The sequence below is a fragment of the Anolis carolinensis genome, chromosome 5 (genome assembly GCF_035594765.1).
Source record: "Anolis carolinensis isolate JA03-04 chromosome 5, rAnoCar3.1.pri, whole genome shotgun sequence".
NCBI lineage: Eukaryota > Metazoa > Chordata > Lepidosauria > Squamata > Dactyloidae > Anolis > Anolis carolinensis.
In genome coordinates, this window is record NC_085845.1 from 12,272,047 (window position 1) to 12,288,947 (window position 16,901).

General features: G+C 37.7%; 1 protein-coding gene across 2 annotated transcripts; it reads right to left on the reverse strand.

Annotated features, from left to right (window-relative positions):
- Positions 1 to 1,254: 1,254 nt before the first annotated feature.
- On the reverse strand, positions 1,255 to 14,460 carry dck (deoxycytidine kinase). 2 transcript variants are annotated; one of them, XM_062981397.1, is made up of 7 exons: positions 14,025 to 14,460; positions 11,234 to 11,349; positions 8,931 to 9,124; positions 8,218 to 8,365; positions 5,838 to 5,953; positions 5,099 to 5,198; positions 1,255 to 2,556 (listed from the first exon to the last, which is right to left on the reverse strand). In XM_062981397.1, exons 1-7 carry the CDS (start codon positions 14,092 to 14,094, stop codon positions 2,530 to 2,532), a joined length of 771 nt encoding a protein of 256 aa, XP_062837467.1. In that variant the 5' UTR covers positions 14,095 to 14,460; the 3' UTR covers positions 1,255 to 2,529. The 2 variants fall into 2 exon arrangements, with proteins under 2 accessions (XP_062837467.1, XP_008110377.1); XM_008112170.3 differs by having other exon boundaries at positions 8,931 to 9,127; positions 14,025 to 14,452.
- Positions 14,461 to 16,901: the final 2,441 nt, after the last annotated feature.

The following is a 16,901-nucleotide window of genomic DNA, read 5'->3' on the forward strand; positions in this document are numbered from 1 at the left end:
TCACTTACCTACAAAGGGGTTCAAAACACTATTGAACAATTTCATTAATAATTATTCCCCAACAATTCAGCTTTGGAGATGCAGAACTGCATCTTGGGGATTTTAGTTTCTAAAAGCCATGAAACACAGCGAATGATTTTTGTTCAGCCTATCTCAGGATTTTTTGGCGATAAAATGGCAAAGAAACTGTCTTGAAGAAAATGCACACAAAAATATAATTATAAAAGTAAAGGTAAAGGTTTTCCCCTGACATTAAGTCTAGTTGTGTCCAGCTCTGGTGGTTGGTGCTCATTTCCATTTCTAAGCCAAAGAACCGGCGTTATCCGTAGACACCTCCAAAATCATGTGGCCGGCATGACTGCATGGAGCTCAGTTACCTTCCCGCCAGAGCAGTACCCATTGATCTACTCACCTTTGCATGTTTTCAAACTGCTAGGTTGGCAGAAGTTGGGGCTAAGAGAGGGAGCTCATCCAGCTCCCCGGATTGAACCGCCAACCTTTCGATCAGCAAGTTCAGCAGTTTAGGGGCTCTATTATAGTTATACAGTAATTGTAACTAAATCAAAATATACTGGAGTATATGGCAGTGTAGACTCCCATAATCCAGTTCAAAGCAGGTAATGTGAATTGTGTTTTGATAATCTGGACTATATGGCAGTGTAAACCCAGCATTAGATGCACAAATTTATAACTTTTGTTTTATTTTAAAAGGCCCTCCCCTACAGCATTCCAAGAAGCTCTACTTTTTCCAACAGCAAATTTAAAGCTTCTAGATAAAGCAAGGACTTTCCTGCTGAAAATGACACTCTCTCTTAAAGCCAACAGTTCCTGCCTGGTGAGCAGTAAAATGACCCAATACAACCAGTAGACTGTGTTCTTAAGAGGACATTTGCTTCTTGTACAGTCAGCATTAAGCCTCTGCAGCAAATGCAAAGAATGTTTATGGGGCTGGGGAGTAGGTGGGCTAGTGTCTGCGGCTGGATGCTGCAGTTATTTATGCATACAACAGCTGCAATACATGCAGAAGCAGAGTGGCACACAGCAAGTCAAAACTGCTGATGTGGTCATTCAATCCACTTTAGTCTATATATGCTTGAGAGCTGCAGAGAGCTGTTTTTTTTTAAGTTTTAAAGACTGAAAGCATTGTGGAAATGGCAATTTGAAATAATCAAAACCTGGAAACTTGGCACTAAAGACTAAAAGACAAGCAAAGTCGATCAAGGATAGTGCAAAATAGTTGAAAAAACACAGAACTAAGATATTTGCATATTTATTTCAGTTTAACAAAAGTTCCCAACATGATCGCGTAAAATGCTCAGTGCTAACAGAAAAATCATGGTGTGCACAATGACATCTAGAAAAACAAAACATGTTAAAATACAGTATCCAAGAAATGTTTCACAATTTATATTTTGTAATACAAAAAAAATGTTGTAAAATAATTTAAAATATATTACTGCAGTGGACCCTTTTCTAGTACTAAAATACAGATGCCATTGTCCCTTCCTTTCAGGTAGTCTCAATAGGAAAGGGACAGGTGTATTAAATAAAGCTCAAGGAGAAAATGCAGCAATACACAAAAATCCGTAAATGTGAAGCATGGGAGCAATTGGGTGTCAGGAGAATAAATATTGCCAGACTGTATACAAGATCAGCCTACCAAAGATTTCATAACACCTAGAAACAGTTCTGATGCTTCTATTAAACACACACACACATCATAAAATGCTCCCATATATAATAAATATCTCATTTCAAAGTTTTGGGAGCAGGGTGAGGAATCCTATTTGCCATACTGCTCTCCTTCTGCTTTAAGACTATGGGCTACATTTTCAGCTCAGTGAGAAATTGGTATAATTGGCAAGTTTAAGATAAATCTTTTAACCAAAGAAATAGAATCTAGTTATCTGAGAAGAGCAAACACAATTGTTTTGATATTTTGGTCTGCAGAAACAAACACAAAATGCTTCAAAGCTAGAAAAGACTCCTATTAAAGATCCAGTTTAATTTTTGGTCAAACGTTTCTCCATTCATTACGGCTTGTTTCCTGTTGCTAATTTATATAAGTGTTTTTGAAATGCATCATTCCTACACAAGCAGATTGGACAAAATGCTGATTCTACATTCGCAATCATATGGACACATGGTTCATGAGTGGGAAATGCCTCCCTCTGGGGTGAACCTCCAGTATTGCAGAACATACAAGTGTTCCAGTTCTAGGTTGTTCATGAAAGGGACTTGAAATCCCATCCAACTTTCATTGCTTCTATTCCAGAGACACAACCTATAATTTTACTGAACTATTTCAGTTATATTACAGATCCAAAGGCATGTATGCATGATCTTAATTTCTGCAGCAAACACTTCCCATGAGAAACGGAAATACATTATTCCAAGCTAACTCCATGCAGTACTTCAGAGTTCAACGAAGCAAAATATTGTCCTCTGAGACTTTTAAGCAAAAGCAGAAATAGTGGCACCAACAAAGTAATCATATGACATCAGGATGCAGTGCATTTTCTGGAAAGGCTACAAAGTGCTCAAGAATTCTTTGACCTGGAAAGAGAAAAACATATGAATATTAGTTATATACTTACTGAACATGATAAGATTATGATTGCTAAATATCAGGTTCTAGGGAACTTCTGAAAAATACTGGAAAATGTAAACCAGAGTATATTATAGTATAGACCAGGCATGGGCAAATTTGGGCCCTCCTGGTGTTTTGGACTTCAACTCCCACTGGCGGTTAGGAATTTTGTGAGTGGAAGTCCAAACATCTGGAGGGCCCAAGTTTGCCCATGCCTGTTATAGCCTGAGTATCCCCTTATTGAGAAATCTGAAATATATATTTATTTATGAAATTGCTATCCCACCTTTCTCTATCCCAAAGGGTACTCAAGGTGTCTTTCCATAAAATGCTACAAGAATGGTATCAATAGAAAAAACTTGAATATATATGTTCTCATACAGATTTAAATGTGTATATTCATAAGACAGTATGCTTGTATTACTGAGTATTTTCTCTACAGTCCCAACTGGGTACTATCTTATTATGTAACACATAAAGCAAAACATACATCAATGTCAAACAGAAAACAGTCCAAGAATATGGTGTATATACAAACACAACTATACAACAACAAGTAATCCCGGATGCAATGCCTCGTTTCGGGGATCCTTTTTCAGGTTGTGTATGTTTGTAATAGATCTTTAACAGTCTTTTGATGTATAGTTATAGTCTTCTTCAAACTGTATTCTCAGAATCTTCTCAGAATTGTTGACTATGGTAAGTTGTTGTAGATATATTGCTGTATCCCTTAATCTTAATTACACTTGCTTAGTCCTGCTTCCATTCAAGGCTTTCTAATAGTTCAATGTATGCCAACTTTGCTTCATGCAAAAAACTGTTTAAAATACTGTATATAAACTAACATTTAGGCTGGATGTATATAAAATACAGAAGCAATATAAATGAAATTTATGTTGAGACTCGGGTCCCATTTAAGAACGCAAGCATTAAAGATAGTCATTGTATACTACATACAAGAGGCATGGATTAATAAATATGATGAGCAGTAAATTGGTTTTAGATACTAGAATGGTATTTAAAAGCTTGCAATATCTCTTAAAAACACCTTAAGAATCCCAATGTATGTACGCCTATGGTATATTTATCTCATATAATGAAAGGAAATCATACTCTTGTGTTTTTAGGAGGCTTACATCACAGTGTAGAATGATAAGAGAAAAGTAGTACGGTTTACAATGGAAAAGTGTTATAGTAGCAGGGAAAGGAGTGGGGTAGCAGATATCCTTCTGATTTATTATGCTAATCAAATTATGCATAAATGCATTACAAAAAAGCTGTATCTTTTAAGAGTACCATCTTTTTGACAACCTATGTTAAAGAAATATGTTTAAAGGATCAAAATCAACAGTGTAATAAAGTGAATTAACAAAATTTCATAGGGATATGCATACAGAGGTACAGAGAAAAAGGCTGCCATCAGTGGAGACAGCTACTATTACTAAAAGTGGAAGAATGCAAACAATCCTGAATTATTTTAAACAAGGGGGGAATGAGTATCTTTCTGTACTCTTGATGCTTAATGAAATCATATATTAATTCTGCACAAATGTTATTATTAAGATCTTGACCTCCTTTCAGGGACATCAGTGTGGAACTCATTTTCCCCTATAGATATTGTTGAATTGCAGTTCCTAGCATCCATTAGCACTGGTTATACTGGCTATGGCTGCTGAGACCTGCAATCCAACAATGTCTGAAGGGTCACACAAATCCCACCTCGAATGTGTGTTGAAGCAAAGACTACAAACTGTTTAGTCACTTGATTTCAAATGTTAAAATATTTAGAAATTCCAGAGTTAGCCAATACAGTAGAGTCTCACTCATCCAACACTCGCTTATCCAACGTTCTGGATTATCCAACGCATTTTTGTAGTCAATGTTTTCAATAAATCATGATATTTTGGTGCTAAATTCGTAAATACAGTAATTAGTGCACAGCATTACTGTGTATTGAACTACTTTTTGTGTCTAATTTGTTGTATAACATGATGTTTTGCTGCTTAATTTGTAAAATCATAACCTAATTTGATGTTTAATAGGCTTTTCCTTAATGCCTCCTTATTATCCAACATATTCGCTTATCCAACATTCTGCCGGCCCGTTTATGTTGGATAAGTGAGACTCTACTGTATTAAGAAAAACGTAGAACATAAAAAAGCCAATTTAGTCTAGAGGACTTTTTGGTAATGGTGAACTATTCCCTCCAACTCAAAACTGGTGCAGAGAGTAAAGTCCCTATAGCGTATGCATGGGCAAACTTTGGCCCTCCAGGTGTTTTGGACTTCAACTTTTACAATTCGGATGTTAGGAATTGTGGCAGTTGAAGTCCAAAACACACGGAGATCTGAAATTTGCCCATGCCTGCTATAGCGGCAGAAAGGTGAGATAAAAGTTAGGTAAATAAAGTCGTGGTACAGGAGCGTTGTGAAAACATTCCAACATGGAATACTTTTAATGCTAAAACAATCACCCAAAAAATGTAAGTGTCTTTTTGACAGACTTTACCTTTTCAATCATGTTTTCATGCCTATCTTTGTTGCCCTTGAAATCTTCATTTACATCCAGTGTTAGAATCGGTAATTCTTGCAAATATTCAAAATCCATTCTATAAAGAAAATTTGATATTTTATCTGGGGAACCACATATACAAGCAAAGCATTGTGCACAAAAATATAAGAATCTCTGAAGATAATAGTGCAATCCTAATTTTTTTAACTAAGACAGATGGCTTGCTGTGTATTCATGAGTTTCTGTCACAATTTCCTTGCCCTATAACTCTCCTTGGTCATATTAGGCTTTTAATTATTAGAGTAGACTTTCACAATTAATTTTACATCTGTATTTTTGGAAATGTTAGATAACTCGCAGGAGCTGGCATTGTATAGTAGCTTGACTATTGGACAATGACTCTGGAGGCCCAGGCTTGAAAGCCACTGAGTGACCCTGGGCAAGTCACACTTTCCCGGCCACAGAAGAAGGCAAAAGCAAACTCTCTGAACAAAACACACCAAAATATCAAAAACAACTTAAAAGCACAGCAACCTTTTCTCTAGGACTATCCTGTATGTCTAACTCAACCCATTCTTATATTTCTGAGGAGTGCATGCTTCAAAATCTGATCCAGCTTTTGAAGAAATCTATGGGCCAAAAGCCATCTGTACAACAGAACTAAAGAATCATGAAAAATAATGAGAAGACTACTGGCAATATTGTTCATTAGAAACAAATGGTGGGGAATGATTACCGTAAAGTCCTATGCTGGAGCCAGCTCTCATGTTTGTAATGAAGCTTTTCGAGGTATTCTATGGGAATGCCTTGTTCTTCGTCCCTTCCACGCACATAAATCCTATTCAAGCATTTCTAAAAATTAAAGAGGATAAGACTGATGTAAAATTTCTAGAAAGAACTGGAATACAGCAGCTTCAATCGTTCTTTAAAAACCATGATACATGATTGTGTGCATTGGTGTAAACTAGGAATAAAATAATTGTATACAATAGGTTAATTTTTTGACTATACATTTTAGACTTATACACGAGTATATAGAGAAATCTTTAAAAGGGTAGCTTATTTTTTGCAGCATGAGAAACAAAATGACAGATGGCACATATCAAATTTGATTTTCTCTCCAATTTCCACATCTATCTTTGATGATATTTTAAAAATAGCATAATCACTCACATTATCTTTTAAAGTGAAGAACTCTCCACATATCGGTAGCAGTCACTTCTAAGCAATGTAAACCCATTTGCTAAAATGAGACTATTGTCCTCTATTCACTTTTTTCATTGTTGTTGTTGTTAACAACAATGTAGATGCACCCTGGATGGATAATGCTCCTTCCCCAGGCCCTTGGGCTAGGTTGCAGCTGCTGGTTTTGTTCCCCACAAGGCCCTTGAAGGGCAGGAGGCAGAAAGTGCTAAGAAGCCATGAAAGGAGTGTGACCAGATTCACATGTGTACACTCATAGTCTTGCCTAACTCACGGCCACCGGGCATGACTCACATGTGGGAATAGACCAGCCCAGGCTCTACAGAAAGAAGAGGGATGTTGCTCTGAACTGCCATTGACTTTTACTCTTGATGTCTCCATGAAGGAGAAACCTCCAAGTCACCTGGTCATGAACAGCCCTGATCATGTCTTGCAGATATAAAGCTGCAACAATCTGACTGCCTTTAATGGCTTAAATTCCATTTATATCCTAATCCTATTTCAACACTATATTAAGCAAAAGAACAGTGGAAAACTCCTATGACTACTGGATAAACTATTTCCTTGTTTTTTTTATTATTTGGAGTAGACTGCAACAAGTGACAAGAGATCACTCACAAGTGTTTAAAATTAATATGTTAGTGAGCAATATAAAAAAGACAGTAATATGGCACTTACTGAATATTTCTCAAGTGTATCCACATATTTAAAGATTAAGTGAGAATGAAGCAATCACATATTTGCAAGTTATACCCTACTATAAAGGCAAGTTAGACAAAAGACAGCCTGGGAACATTAGTTTCTTTTTTTAAAAAAAAATGGTTAGATGTGAGTAATTTGTAACAACTACATATACACAAAGATATATTATTATTTGCCCCATATTACACAATCTACTGATTACAATCTGTATTTTATAGTTCTATACATCTATTATAGAATCATAGAATCATGGAGTTGGAAGAGACCTAATGGGCCATACAGTCCAACCCCCTGCCAAGAAGCAGGAAATAGCATTCAAAGCACCCCTGACAGATGGCCATCCAGACTCTGCTTAAAAGCCTCCAAAGTAGGAGTCTCCACTACACTCTGGGGCCATACCTATCCATTTTTCCTCTTCCTCCCTCAGGGAACAGTTATAACTCTATTCTTTAATTTATATTATTTACTAGATCATGAAGATTTTTTGGTTCAGTTCCTTATATTTTCCTGTTCCTTTTGCTCTGGTTATAAGATCTTTCCACTTCAGCTTCCAGTCCTCCTTTGGATGATCATTCATATAATTTGTTCTCCTTTCAATTGGAGCATATACTCTGATAAATATTCAAGCTATTTTTAAATTCCCATTTCCCTTCATCTTTCCAGCCTGGGAACATTAGTGAACCATTTGCAGTAGATCAAAATTGCAGATCCAATTTTTAAAAATATTAACAGCATCAAAAAAAATTCTCAATACACCGCCTTATGAATAAAATTATTAGAATCCCTAGTGCACAGTAACACAGATGCAGATCTGTTCTTTTATATGTAGATCAGCTCAGTTTAGGACTCATGAGGCAAAGCAGGTGCTATTATTGAAGTTATCATCTGGCATCATTCAGCAATCTCAGATGTGTTTAAAGCCACTATCAAACAGACCACAGAAGCCTGAATCCTGCTCACTTAGTGTTTGATATTCATTGTCATTTTTTTTGTGATGGTGGAAGTCAGAGTTTTTCACCAACCTAATTCAACAACAAAACTCACTCCCAGCCAAATAGCAGGGAGAGGAAACAGAAAAGTGCCCAGTGGTGTTCCTATAGCTAGCTGCACAGCAGTTATAATCTCTCCTGAGGATGGGAGAGGGCCATGTATACCTACAGCTGCTAATACGTAACATTCAGGAGCTCAGCCATTGCTTCACTTTATTTTACCTCAGGAGTCGCTCGGAGATAAATAATGCCATCCAGTTCAAGACATGATCCAAACTGTTGGTTCATCCAGTTGTGCCAGTCTTGGTAAATAGTCCACTCCGTTTCATTCATACAGTCAGATTCATACAGATTAGATGCAAAAATGTATCTATCGAGAAAAAGAGTAATTCGGGTTAAATAAAATTCTGTAATCTTTCTATAATGTATGTAAGGCATATTAGCTGGAAGGAGAGATGTGATGAATGAGATTGATAACATGCCATGCTCCTGGATTCCAGGTCACTCATCCCTTGAGTACAGTCTCCTTTTAAATAAGCATAACAAACATTCAGGTTGAATACACTGCAAAGAAGTCTGGGGACTGCAGGAAATAAGGATAAAGCAGTTGTCAATGCTTCAAATGTAATTCCAGAAAAATCACCCCCTATAAAAACTAGCTGTCTACTCAACCCTTACTCCTAGCAGCTGTTTGGTGATCCTAGAATAGCTGCCTTCTGCAAGGGATAAACAAAAACCAGCCCTGAAACAGAGTCAGCAATGCATGACTTTTGACATAAGTTTCTCTTGTTCCATTATGATTTTATAAATGGACACATCTCTCTTGCAGTCCATTCCAGTTTCAAAAAGTCAATTTTAATTGTCTCCTCACAAAAAAAATGACATAAATATTACTACTGAAAGAGTGATAGGTAGCAAAAAGAATTTGTTCCTACCTGTCACTGTAAACAGATCTCTCAAAAAAGACTACGGGGTTCTCAGCTTCTTTGATTTTCCCCTCAAGAGATTTGAGCTGAGCCCGGATTCTGCTTAGACAGGCATAGGACTGGAAAGTGAAAGACCATCTCTCTGGCTTCTCATACATCATTTGGAGTAAGTTGCCACCACACTTCTGTGAGTCTGAGAGCTCCTGCTGAAAAAACAAAACAAGAGGACAACCTTTACTGAGCGAAACTTAAGACCTGCTAGACCAAAATGGAATTATACCCAATCAATTCAAATCCTTTCACTAGCATTTTAGTCTAGAAAAAGCACCAACGTGGTGAGCAAGAAAACCACAAGAGTTAAAATACTGCTGCCTGACTAATTATGTTTTTACTAATGAAAGCCTAATCATATATATGCAAAATTAGAATGAGGATACAAAAGGCTCAGTACTGAGTAAAACCAAATAATATCAAGCATGCCTGGAAGATGTGTTCACACATGCTGGTAATTTCAAGAAATCACACACATTTATCAATTGGTTCACATGAGCACCAAGCCAGGATATGTTGTTACACAAACAACCTTTGGGCTCATGTCCTGCCTTTGAGGATCCAATTTCCTTTCTAATGGACACTGAGGCTGAGATGGTCAGGACTTGAATTTCTGGTACTCTTTTCAAGAGAGGAGTCATAAACAAAAGTAGATAGCTTTTTTCCACATTATTCTCATTAACAGCAAATGAGAAGTTAACATGAGGTGAATCTGAATGGATGGAACCAAACAGTTTCGAGAAAATATTTTACCCTCAATTTCGGAAAAAATTTAAGTGCTCATATACAACAAAACCTCAATTCAAATGAAAAAATGTTTGTGTTGTGATCTTAAAGATCTAACATGGATTGTGCTGAACTGTTATTATCTATCTATGCATAAAATTAACAAGAATTCATTTTTACTGTTACAATTAAACCTAAATTGCTATGAACATACTATCTGTTGAGTTAAGAGGCAATTTAGTAACAATAGTTGCCGATATCCAAAAGCAACGAGCCAGTTTTCCAAATGTTAAGTGTGTGGCCTGTAGTGTGTAGGTGTGTCGTGCAAACATAAAGAGAAATCTGAGTACATATAAAATAAGCAATAAATCATATATTTCAAAATATATAAATAAAAGGTTTTCATGAGATAGCTTGTGTTCACATGGACTTTGTTCTATGTAAGTGTCTGTATCTCTAGTATCTAGGACTTATGTATGTGTTTGTATCTAAAGAGTCTGTATCTCTTGCTAGTAAAACTATTACTTTGTTGTGAAATGATGTGCATCTAAAACGTGTTACCAACATGCACTGCTTGGAAGGCTCTGCTCTAGACATCAAAAAGTAGCAAAATTATCTGGACACTTCAAATTCTTAACTAAATCTTATTCCACAAGATTGACATGAGCCTAAGAATAAAAAAAAGTATGATAGTTAGAAATTGCATGCTCTGCAACCTTTCTATGAGCAGCATGTGAGTGCATTTGAATGTCTTGACCAGCTCAAATTTGAGACAATTCTGTCTTGCTGAGGACAAGCCATCATAATGGTGCATAATAATTCATCTTACTTGTATTGAAAATCACTGGATAGCATGTACCAGCCTGCTAACTGTGCATGCAACTCTGACTTACTGTAGTGTTCAGACCAGGCCAATATGTATAATGATCTTAAAGAGATTTATAAACCACTTCACCAGAATAGCTCAGAGCAAAGACAATTTGTGGCAACAGTAAAGTTGTTGTATGCAATCCAAAACAGGATAAACAGCTCTTGAACTGCTAAGAGGCACTGAAAGACCTCAATAGTAAGGTGCCTGTCTCAGCATTATTAATGCCTTTGACCGCTAGAAAGCAGACTTGCTGCGCTGGCAATAAAAAAAAGAGAAGTGGCTCTTTATGCAGACTTTAAAATCAGCCCTGAAGGAAAAGGTGAATGAATTTTAAGCATCACTTAATACAGACCTTTTTAAAAGTCTTGAACAGCCTTATATTTCTTGCAGGCCAATCTGGTATGCAATTATAAAAATTCTTCGGCACATCATTATGCAAATAAAGTAAATTTGCCTAAAGTATCTATTTCCACATTTATTTTTGAAGTTTTACTTCTGCATTTGCACTCTTTGCATGGGCAAAGGGAAATCAAGTTGTTTTATTTTTAATCTAGAAATGCACAGACAGTTGTAAGCAAATTAAGTCTCTGGGATGCAGTGCATTAAGAATTCTTAGCCTTGAAAGTCCTTCCCCTTCTACAATCATAGTCACATTTCTTCCTACCTCACATTCATCCTGGCAGTTCTGAACATTGCACCATCTTGCCACTGGCTCTGGAACAACATCCCACTCTTCTCCGGCTTGTTTGAGAAGATTCACAAAGGTTGACTTGCCTGCAGCTGTGGGAAAAAGCACTCAGTTGATGAAACAGTTTAATTGTGGCACTCATACTCACTAGAAAATGCCAGAGGCCAATATCTGAATGGAGACATGTTTGATGAGACAGCACTGGTAATGGAACCCATTTTTTTAACAGTCTGCAAATGAAATGTTTAACTACCTATGTATAAAGACATAGGCTTTTTGGTAGCCTGTTTTGTCAATGTAAAATACATTTCTGAAAAGAGTGAGGGTCAGTCATAAGAAGTGACCTAAACATTTTTTTGTACTGCTTCTGCTGCACAGCTGGATAGAAACCATGTACATTTACACCATGCATTTGTTCATATTCACAACACAGTATAAGAAATGTATCTTGATAGATCCAAAAATTGTGGATGAATGGATTTAATGATATATATGTTTTAAGTTCTATATTGCTTTTTAAACTGTATTATTAACTGATTTAAATGTACTGTGATGTTTTTATAATTATGTTTTGGACATTACATTTTGCCAATTTTGTGAGCCGCCGAGTCCCCTCGGGTTAGAATGACGGGGTATAAATGCTGTAAATAAATAAATACATAAATAAATATTGTATGTCTCTATGGATTTTTTGCCTAAGTGATTACTTATGCTCATCTTTAAAATGAGTCATAGTTTCAAATAACTTGACAAACAGGAAGCACCTAAGTAACAGCTACAGGTAGCCTCTCCTTACATTGTGTTGTATGACTAATTTCATGTTAGAATATTAACAAGAAATATTATGAAGCTGTCAATACTATAATATTTTCACTTTAAAATTTGAGTGTTGAGCAAGTTCAACAGTATAGCTTTGATGTTCCTCAATTTTAAATCAGCATTTTGCATTACTTCATTGATACTGGGGAGCTGATCACATTTTACTTACTTTCATGCCACCTGTGAATACTCAGGAAAAGGTCCTTTCTTAATTTTTTGTTTCCTACCAGAACTCATTCTGTATATGGTACTTATTAATTGCTAAAGGAGTGCATGGGAGGCTTTTTGGCAAATATGTTTTTGTAGGTGTACACTCACCCCTATATTTAGCATAACTTTTTAGGTAGATTATTTTAACATCTGGGTTTGTCTGCTTAATTAAGAAGTTATTTAGTTCCAAGGTTTCTTCTGTTGTAGTACATTACTTCGTATTGGTACAATGGACCACTTTTAATGTAAACTGCTTTTGGGAGGTTACCTACCTGACAAACACAGTTGAATAAAATGCCTATATATGTCTGTGTGTGCACACATTACTATTGGCTTAATTTTCAAAATAGCAGTAAGTGACAGTTGCAATTCATGACAGTTAGGGTTAACAAACAGGAAGTAGCTATTATGACATTTGCATTTCATCTAAATACCAAACAACAGTGTTGATTTCAAATTTCAAATTCATACTCCAGAGGATGGCTTGTCAACAGTCCATGTGAGAAAAATCTTGGGAGTCTTTGTGGACAAGTTAAACATGAGTCAACAGTGTGATGCAGCAGCTAAAAAAGCCAATAGGATTTTGGGCTGCATCAAACGGAGTATAGTGTCTAGATCATAAAATTATAGTTGGAAGAGACCTCGCGGACCATCCAGTCCAACCCCCTGCCGAGAAGCAGGAAATCACATAACAATAATAATAATAATAATAATAAAACTTTATTTATACCCCGCCACCATCTCCCCGTGGGGACTCGGGGCACCCCCAACAGCACCCCCAACAGATGGCCATTTAGCCTCTGTTTAAACACCTCTAAAGAAAGCCTCCATCACTCACCAAGGCAGAAAGTTCCACTGCTGAACAGAATTAGGAAGTTCTTCCTAAAGTTCAGGTAGAATCTCTTTTCCTGTAGTTTGAAGCCATTGTTCTGCGTCCTAGTTTCCAGGGCAGCAGAAAACAAGCTTGTTCCCTCTTCCCTATTACTTCTCCTCGCATATTTATCCATGGCCCTCATCATGTCTCCTCTCAGCCTTCTCTTCTGCAGGTTAAACATGCTTAGCTCTTTAAGCCGCTCCTCATAGGGCTTGTTCTCCAGACCCTTGATCATTTTAGTTGCCCTCCTCTGGACACATTCCAGCTTGCCAGAAGAAGGGTGGCATATAAATATTGTAATAAATAAATAAATAAATTGTGGTGCCCAGAATCGGACAAATTGTGATTCTAGGTGTGGTCTGACCAAGGCAGAATAGAGGGATAGTATGACTTCCCTGTATCTAGACACCATACTCCTATTTATGCAGGCCAAAATCCCATTGACTTTTTAGCTGCTGCATGACATTGTTGGCTCACGTTTAACTTGTTGTCCACAAGGACTCCAAGAGCGAGGGAAGGCCTTTGTATTCTGATTTGGTGAGACCTCTTTACCTGGAATACTGTGCTCCACAGTTCAAAAGAGATACTGACAAGCTCGAAGGTGTCCAGAGGGCGACTAAAATGATAAAAGGTCTGGAGACCATGAATCCATGATGCAATATTTAAGAGGCCTGAGCAAAACTTGGGCCCTCCAGGTGTTTTGGACTCCAACTCCCACAATTCCTAACAGCCGGGGAGTTGGAGTCCAAAACACCTGGAGGGCCAAATTTTTTTCCCAGGCCTACACTGTAAAATTAATACAGCTTGACAAAACTTAAACTCCTTTGGCTCGACGCTATGGCGCCAATCTTGCCTCTCCCTTACCTATATTGCCTTCAATGGCGATCTTCTTGATGCTCTTCTCCGCCCGGGTCCGCTTGGGTGGGGTTGCCATGGAAAAGCAGTTCTTATTAAAGGAGAAACGGCGAGGCTGAGAGGACAAATGAGTTCAAGGACGCGAGGCGGGTTTGAATTTGGCGCGCGGTCGCTCGGGATTGGCTGCGGCCCGCGGTGACGTCAGCACGGGGGGCCTCGAGAGGCGCGAGGCCTTTCCGGGTTTTTCCCTCCTTCTCCTTTCCCCGTCAGTTCTGACAATCAGAAACTCCCCTACAGGTGCCCGAGAGGGTCAAAAAGTGTTCGGTGAAAGGCGACTCACTTCTCTGTTTCTATCTCTCTCGAGCCGGCCGCTGTCAGTCACGTTAAGCCAGACGACGCGACGCCAAATGGAAAAAGAAAAGGAAGCTTAATCACACGCCGAGCAATGGATTTAGCCGAGCAGGCGCGCTTGGTCAATCCCCGATCGCATAGATTGGATTTCTTCCCGAACAGACAATTGTAATTACTTAACAGGGCAGGCAGATCATGATCCAAGTTTTATGTATTGTCGGAGGCTTTCATGGCCGGAATCACTGGGTTGCTGTGAGTCTTCCGGGCTGTATGGGCATGTTCCAGAAGCATTCTCTCCTGACGTTTCGCCCACATCTGTGGCAGGCATCCACAGGTTGTGAGGTCTGTTGAAAACTAGGCAAAGGAGGTTTATATATCTGTGTAAGGTGCAGGGTGGGGGAAAGAACTTTTGTCTGTGTGAATGTTGTAATTAATCACCTTGATTAGCATTAATGGCCTTGCCAGCTTCAAGGCCTGGCTTCTTCCTGCCTTTGTTTGGAGGTGTTAGCTGGCCCTGACTGAGTCATAATATAATACAGTAGAGTCTCGCTTATCCAAGCCATTTTTGCAGTCAATGTTTTCAATATACAGTAGAATCTCACTTATCCAACATAAACGGGCCGGCAGAACGTTGGATAAGTGAATATGTTGGATAATAAGGAGACATTAAGGAAAAGCCTATTAAACATCAAATTAGGTTATGATTTTACAAATGACGCACCCAAACATCATGTTAGACAACAAATTTGGCAGAAAAAGTAGTTCAATACGCAGTAATGCTATGTAGTAATTACTGTATTTATGAATTTAGCACCAAAATATCACGATATATTGAAAACATTGACTACAAAAATACGTTGGATAATCCAGAACGTTGGATAAGCGAGGATTGGATGTGAGATTCTACTGTATCATGATATTTTGGTGCTAAATTAGTAAATACAGTAATTACAACATAACATTACTGCATATTGAACTACTTTTTCTGTCAAATTGTCATAAGGCAGTGTTGAGAACTTTTTTTTGATGCTGTTAATATTTTTAAAAATTGGATCTGCAATTATGATCTACTGCAAATGATTCACTAATGTTCCCAGGCTGGAAAGATGAAGGGAAATGGGAATTTAAAAATGGCTTGAATATTTATCAGAGTATATGCTCCAAGACTACATATCTGAAAGGAGAACAAAATATATGAATAGTCATCCAAAGGAGAACTGGGAGCTGAAGTGGAAAGAGCTCCAGAGTGAAAGTGAAAAGAAAATACAGTAGAGTCTCACTTATCCAAGCCTCGCTTATCCAAGTTTCTGGATTATCCAAGCCATTTTTGCAGTCAATGTTTTCAATATATCGTGATATTTTGGTGCTAAATTTGCAAATACAGTAATTACAACATGACATTACTGCGTATTGAACTACTTTTTCTGTCAAATTTGTTGTATAACATGATGTTTTGGTGCTTAATTTGTAAAATCATAACCTAATTTGATGTTTAATAGGCTTTTCCTTAATCTCTCCTTATTATCCAAGATATTTGCTTATCCAAGGTTCTTCCGGCCCGTTTAGCTTGGATAAGTGAGACTCTACTGTAATAATAACTTTAATTTTCTACCCCGCCTCCATCTCCCCGAAGGGACTCGGGGGGGCTAATATGGAGCAAAGCCCAGGTAATCGCAATAAAACAAAATAAAATACATACATAACACGCATAACAGTAAAAATTAAAACAGGATAAAGCACATTTATACCCAATGACATAGTAAAAATTGGAAAATTCAGTAAAAATGACATAGTAGTAGAACATAATTTGAAAACAGAACAAGGATTAAACGAGAGCGAACTGGGCCAAAGTGCGGGGAGTGTAGATTGTAAACCTAATGTGTGAGGAAAGTGGGTAAAGTGCTGCATTTAATGGGAGACTTGGGGTTGGGGTAAACGGTAGAATTATTTCCAGCATGTTATTTATTATTTCATTATTCAATTATTTCATGTCTGGAATTTCTCTGTCTTCTGAGTGTTGTTCTTTATTTACTGTCCTGATTTTAGAGTTTTTTAATACTAGTAGCCAGATTTTGTTCATTTTCATGGTTTCCTCCTTTCTGTTGAAATTGTCCACATGCATCTTGTGGATTTCAATGGCTCCTCTGTGTAGTCTGACATGATAGTTGTGAGAGTGGTCCAGCATTTCTGTGTTCTCAAATAATACACTGTGTCCAGGTTGGTTCATCAAGTGCTCCGCTATGGCTGACTTAGCTCTGAGTTAGTCTGCAATGCCTTTCATGTTCCTTGATTCATGTTTGGGTAATGCTGCATTTGGTGGTCCCTATGTAGAACAAACACAGCGCCCAAACACGAATCAAAGAACAGAACCATAAATAAAGTTTACTGAGAGTTTTTTTTTAATCGTATCAGAAGTGACTTGAGAACATACTGCAAGTCGGTTCTGGTGTGAGAGAATTGGCCGTCTACAGAGACACTGCCCAGAGGACCCCTGGATGTGTTACCATCCTGCTGGGAGGCTTCTCTCATGTCTCC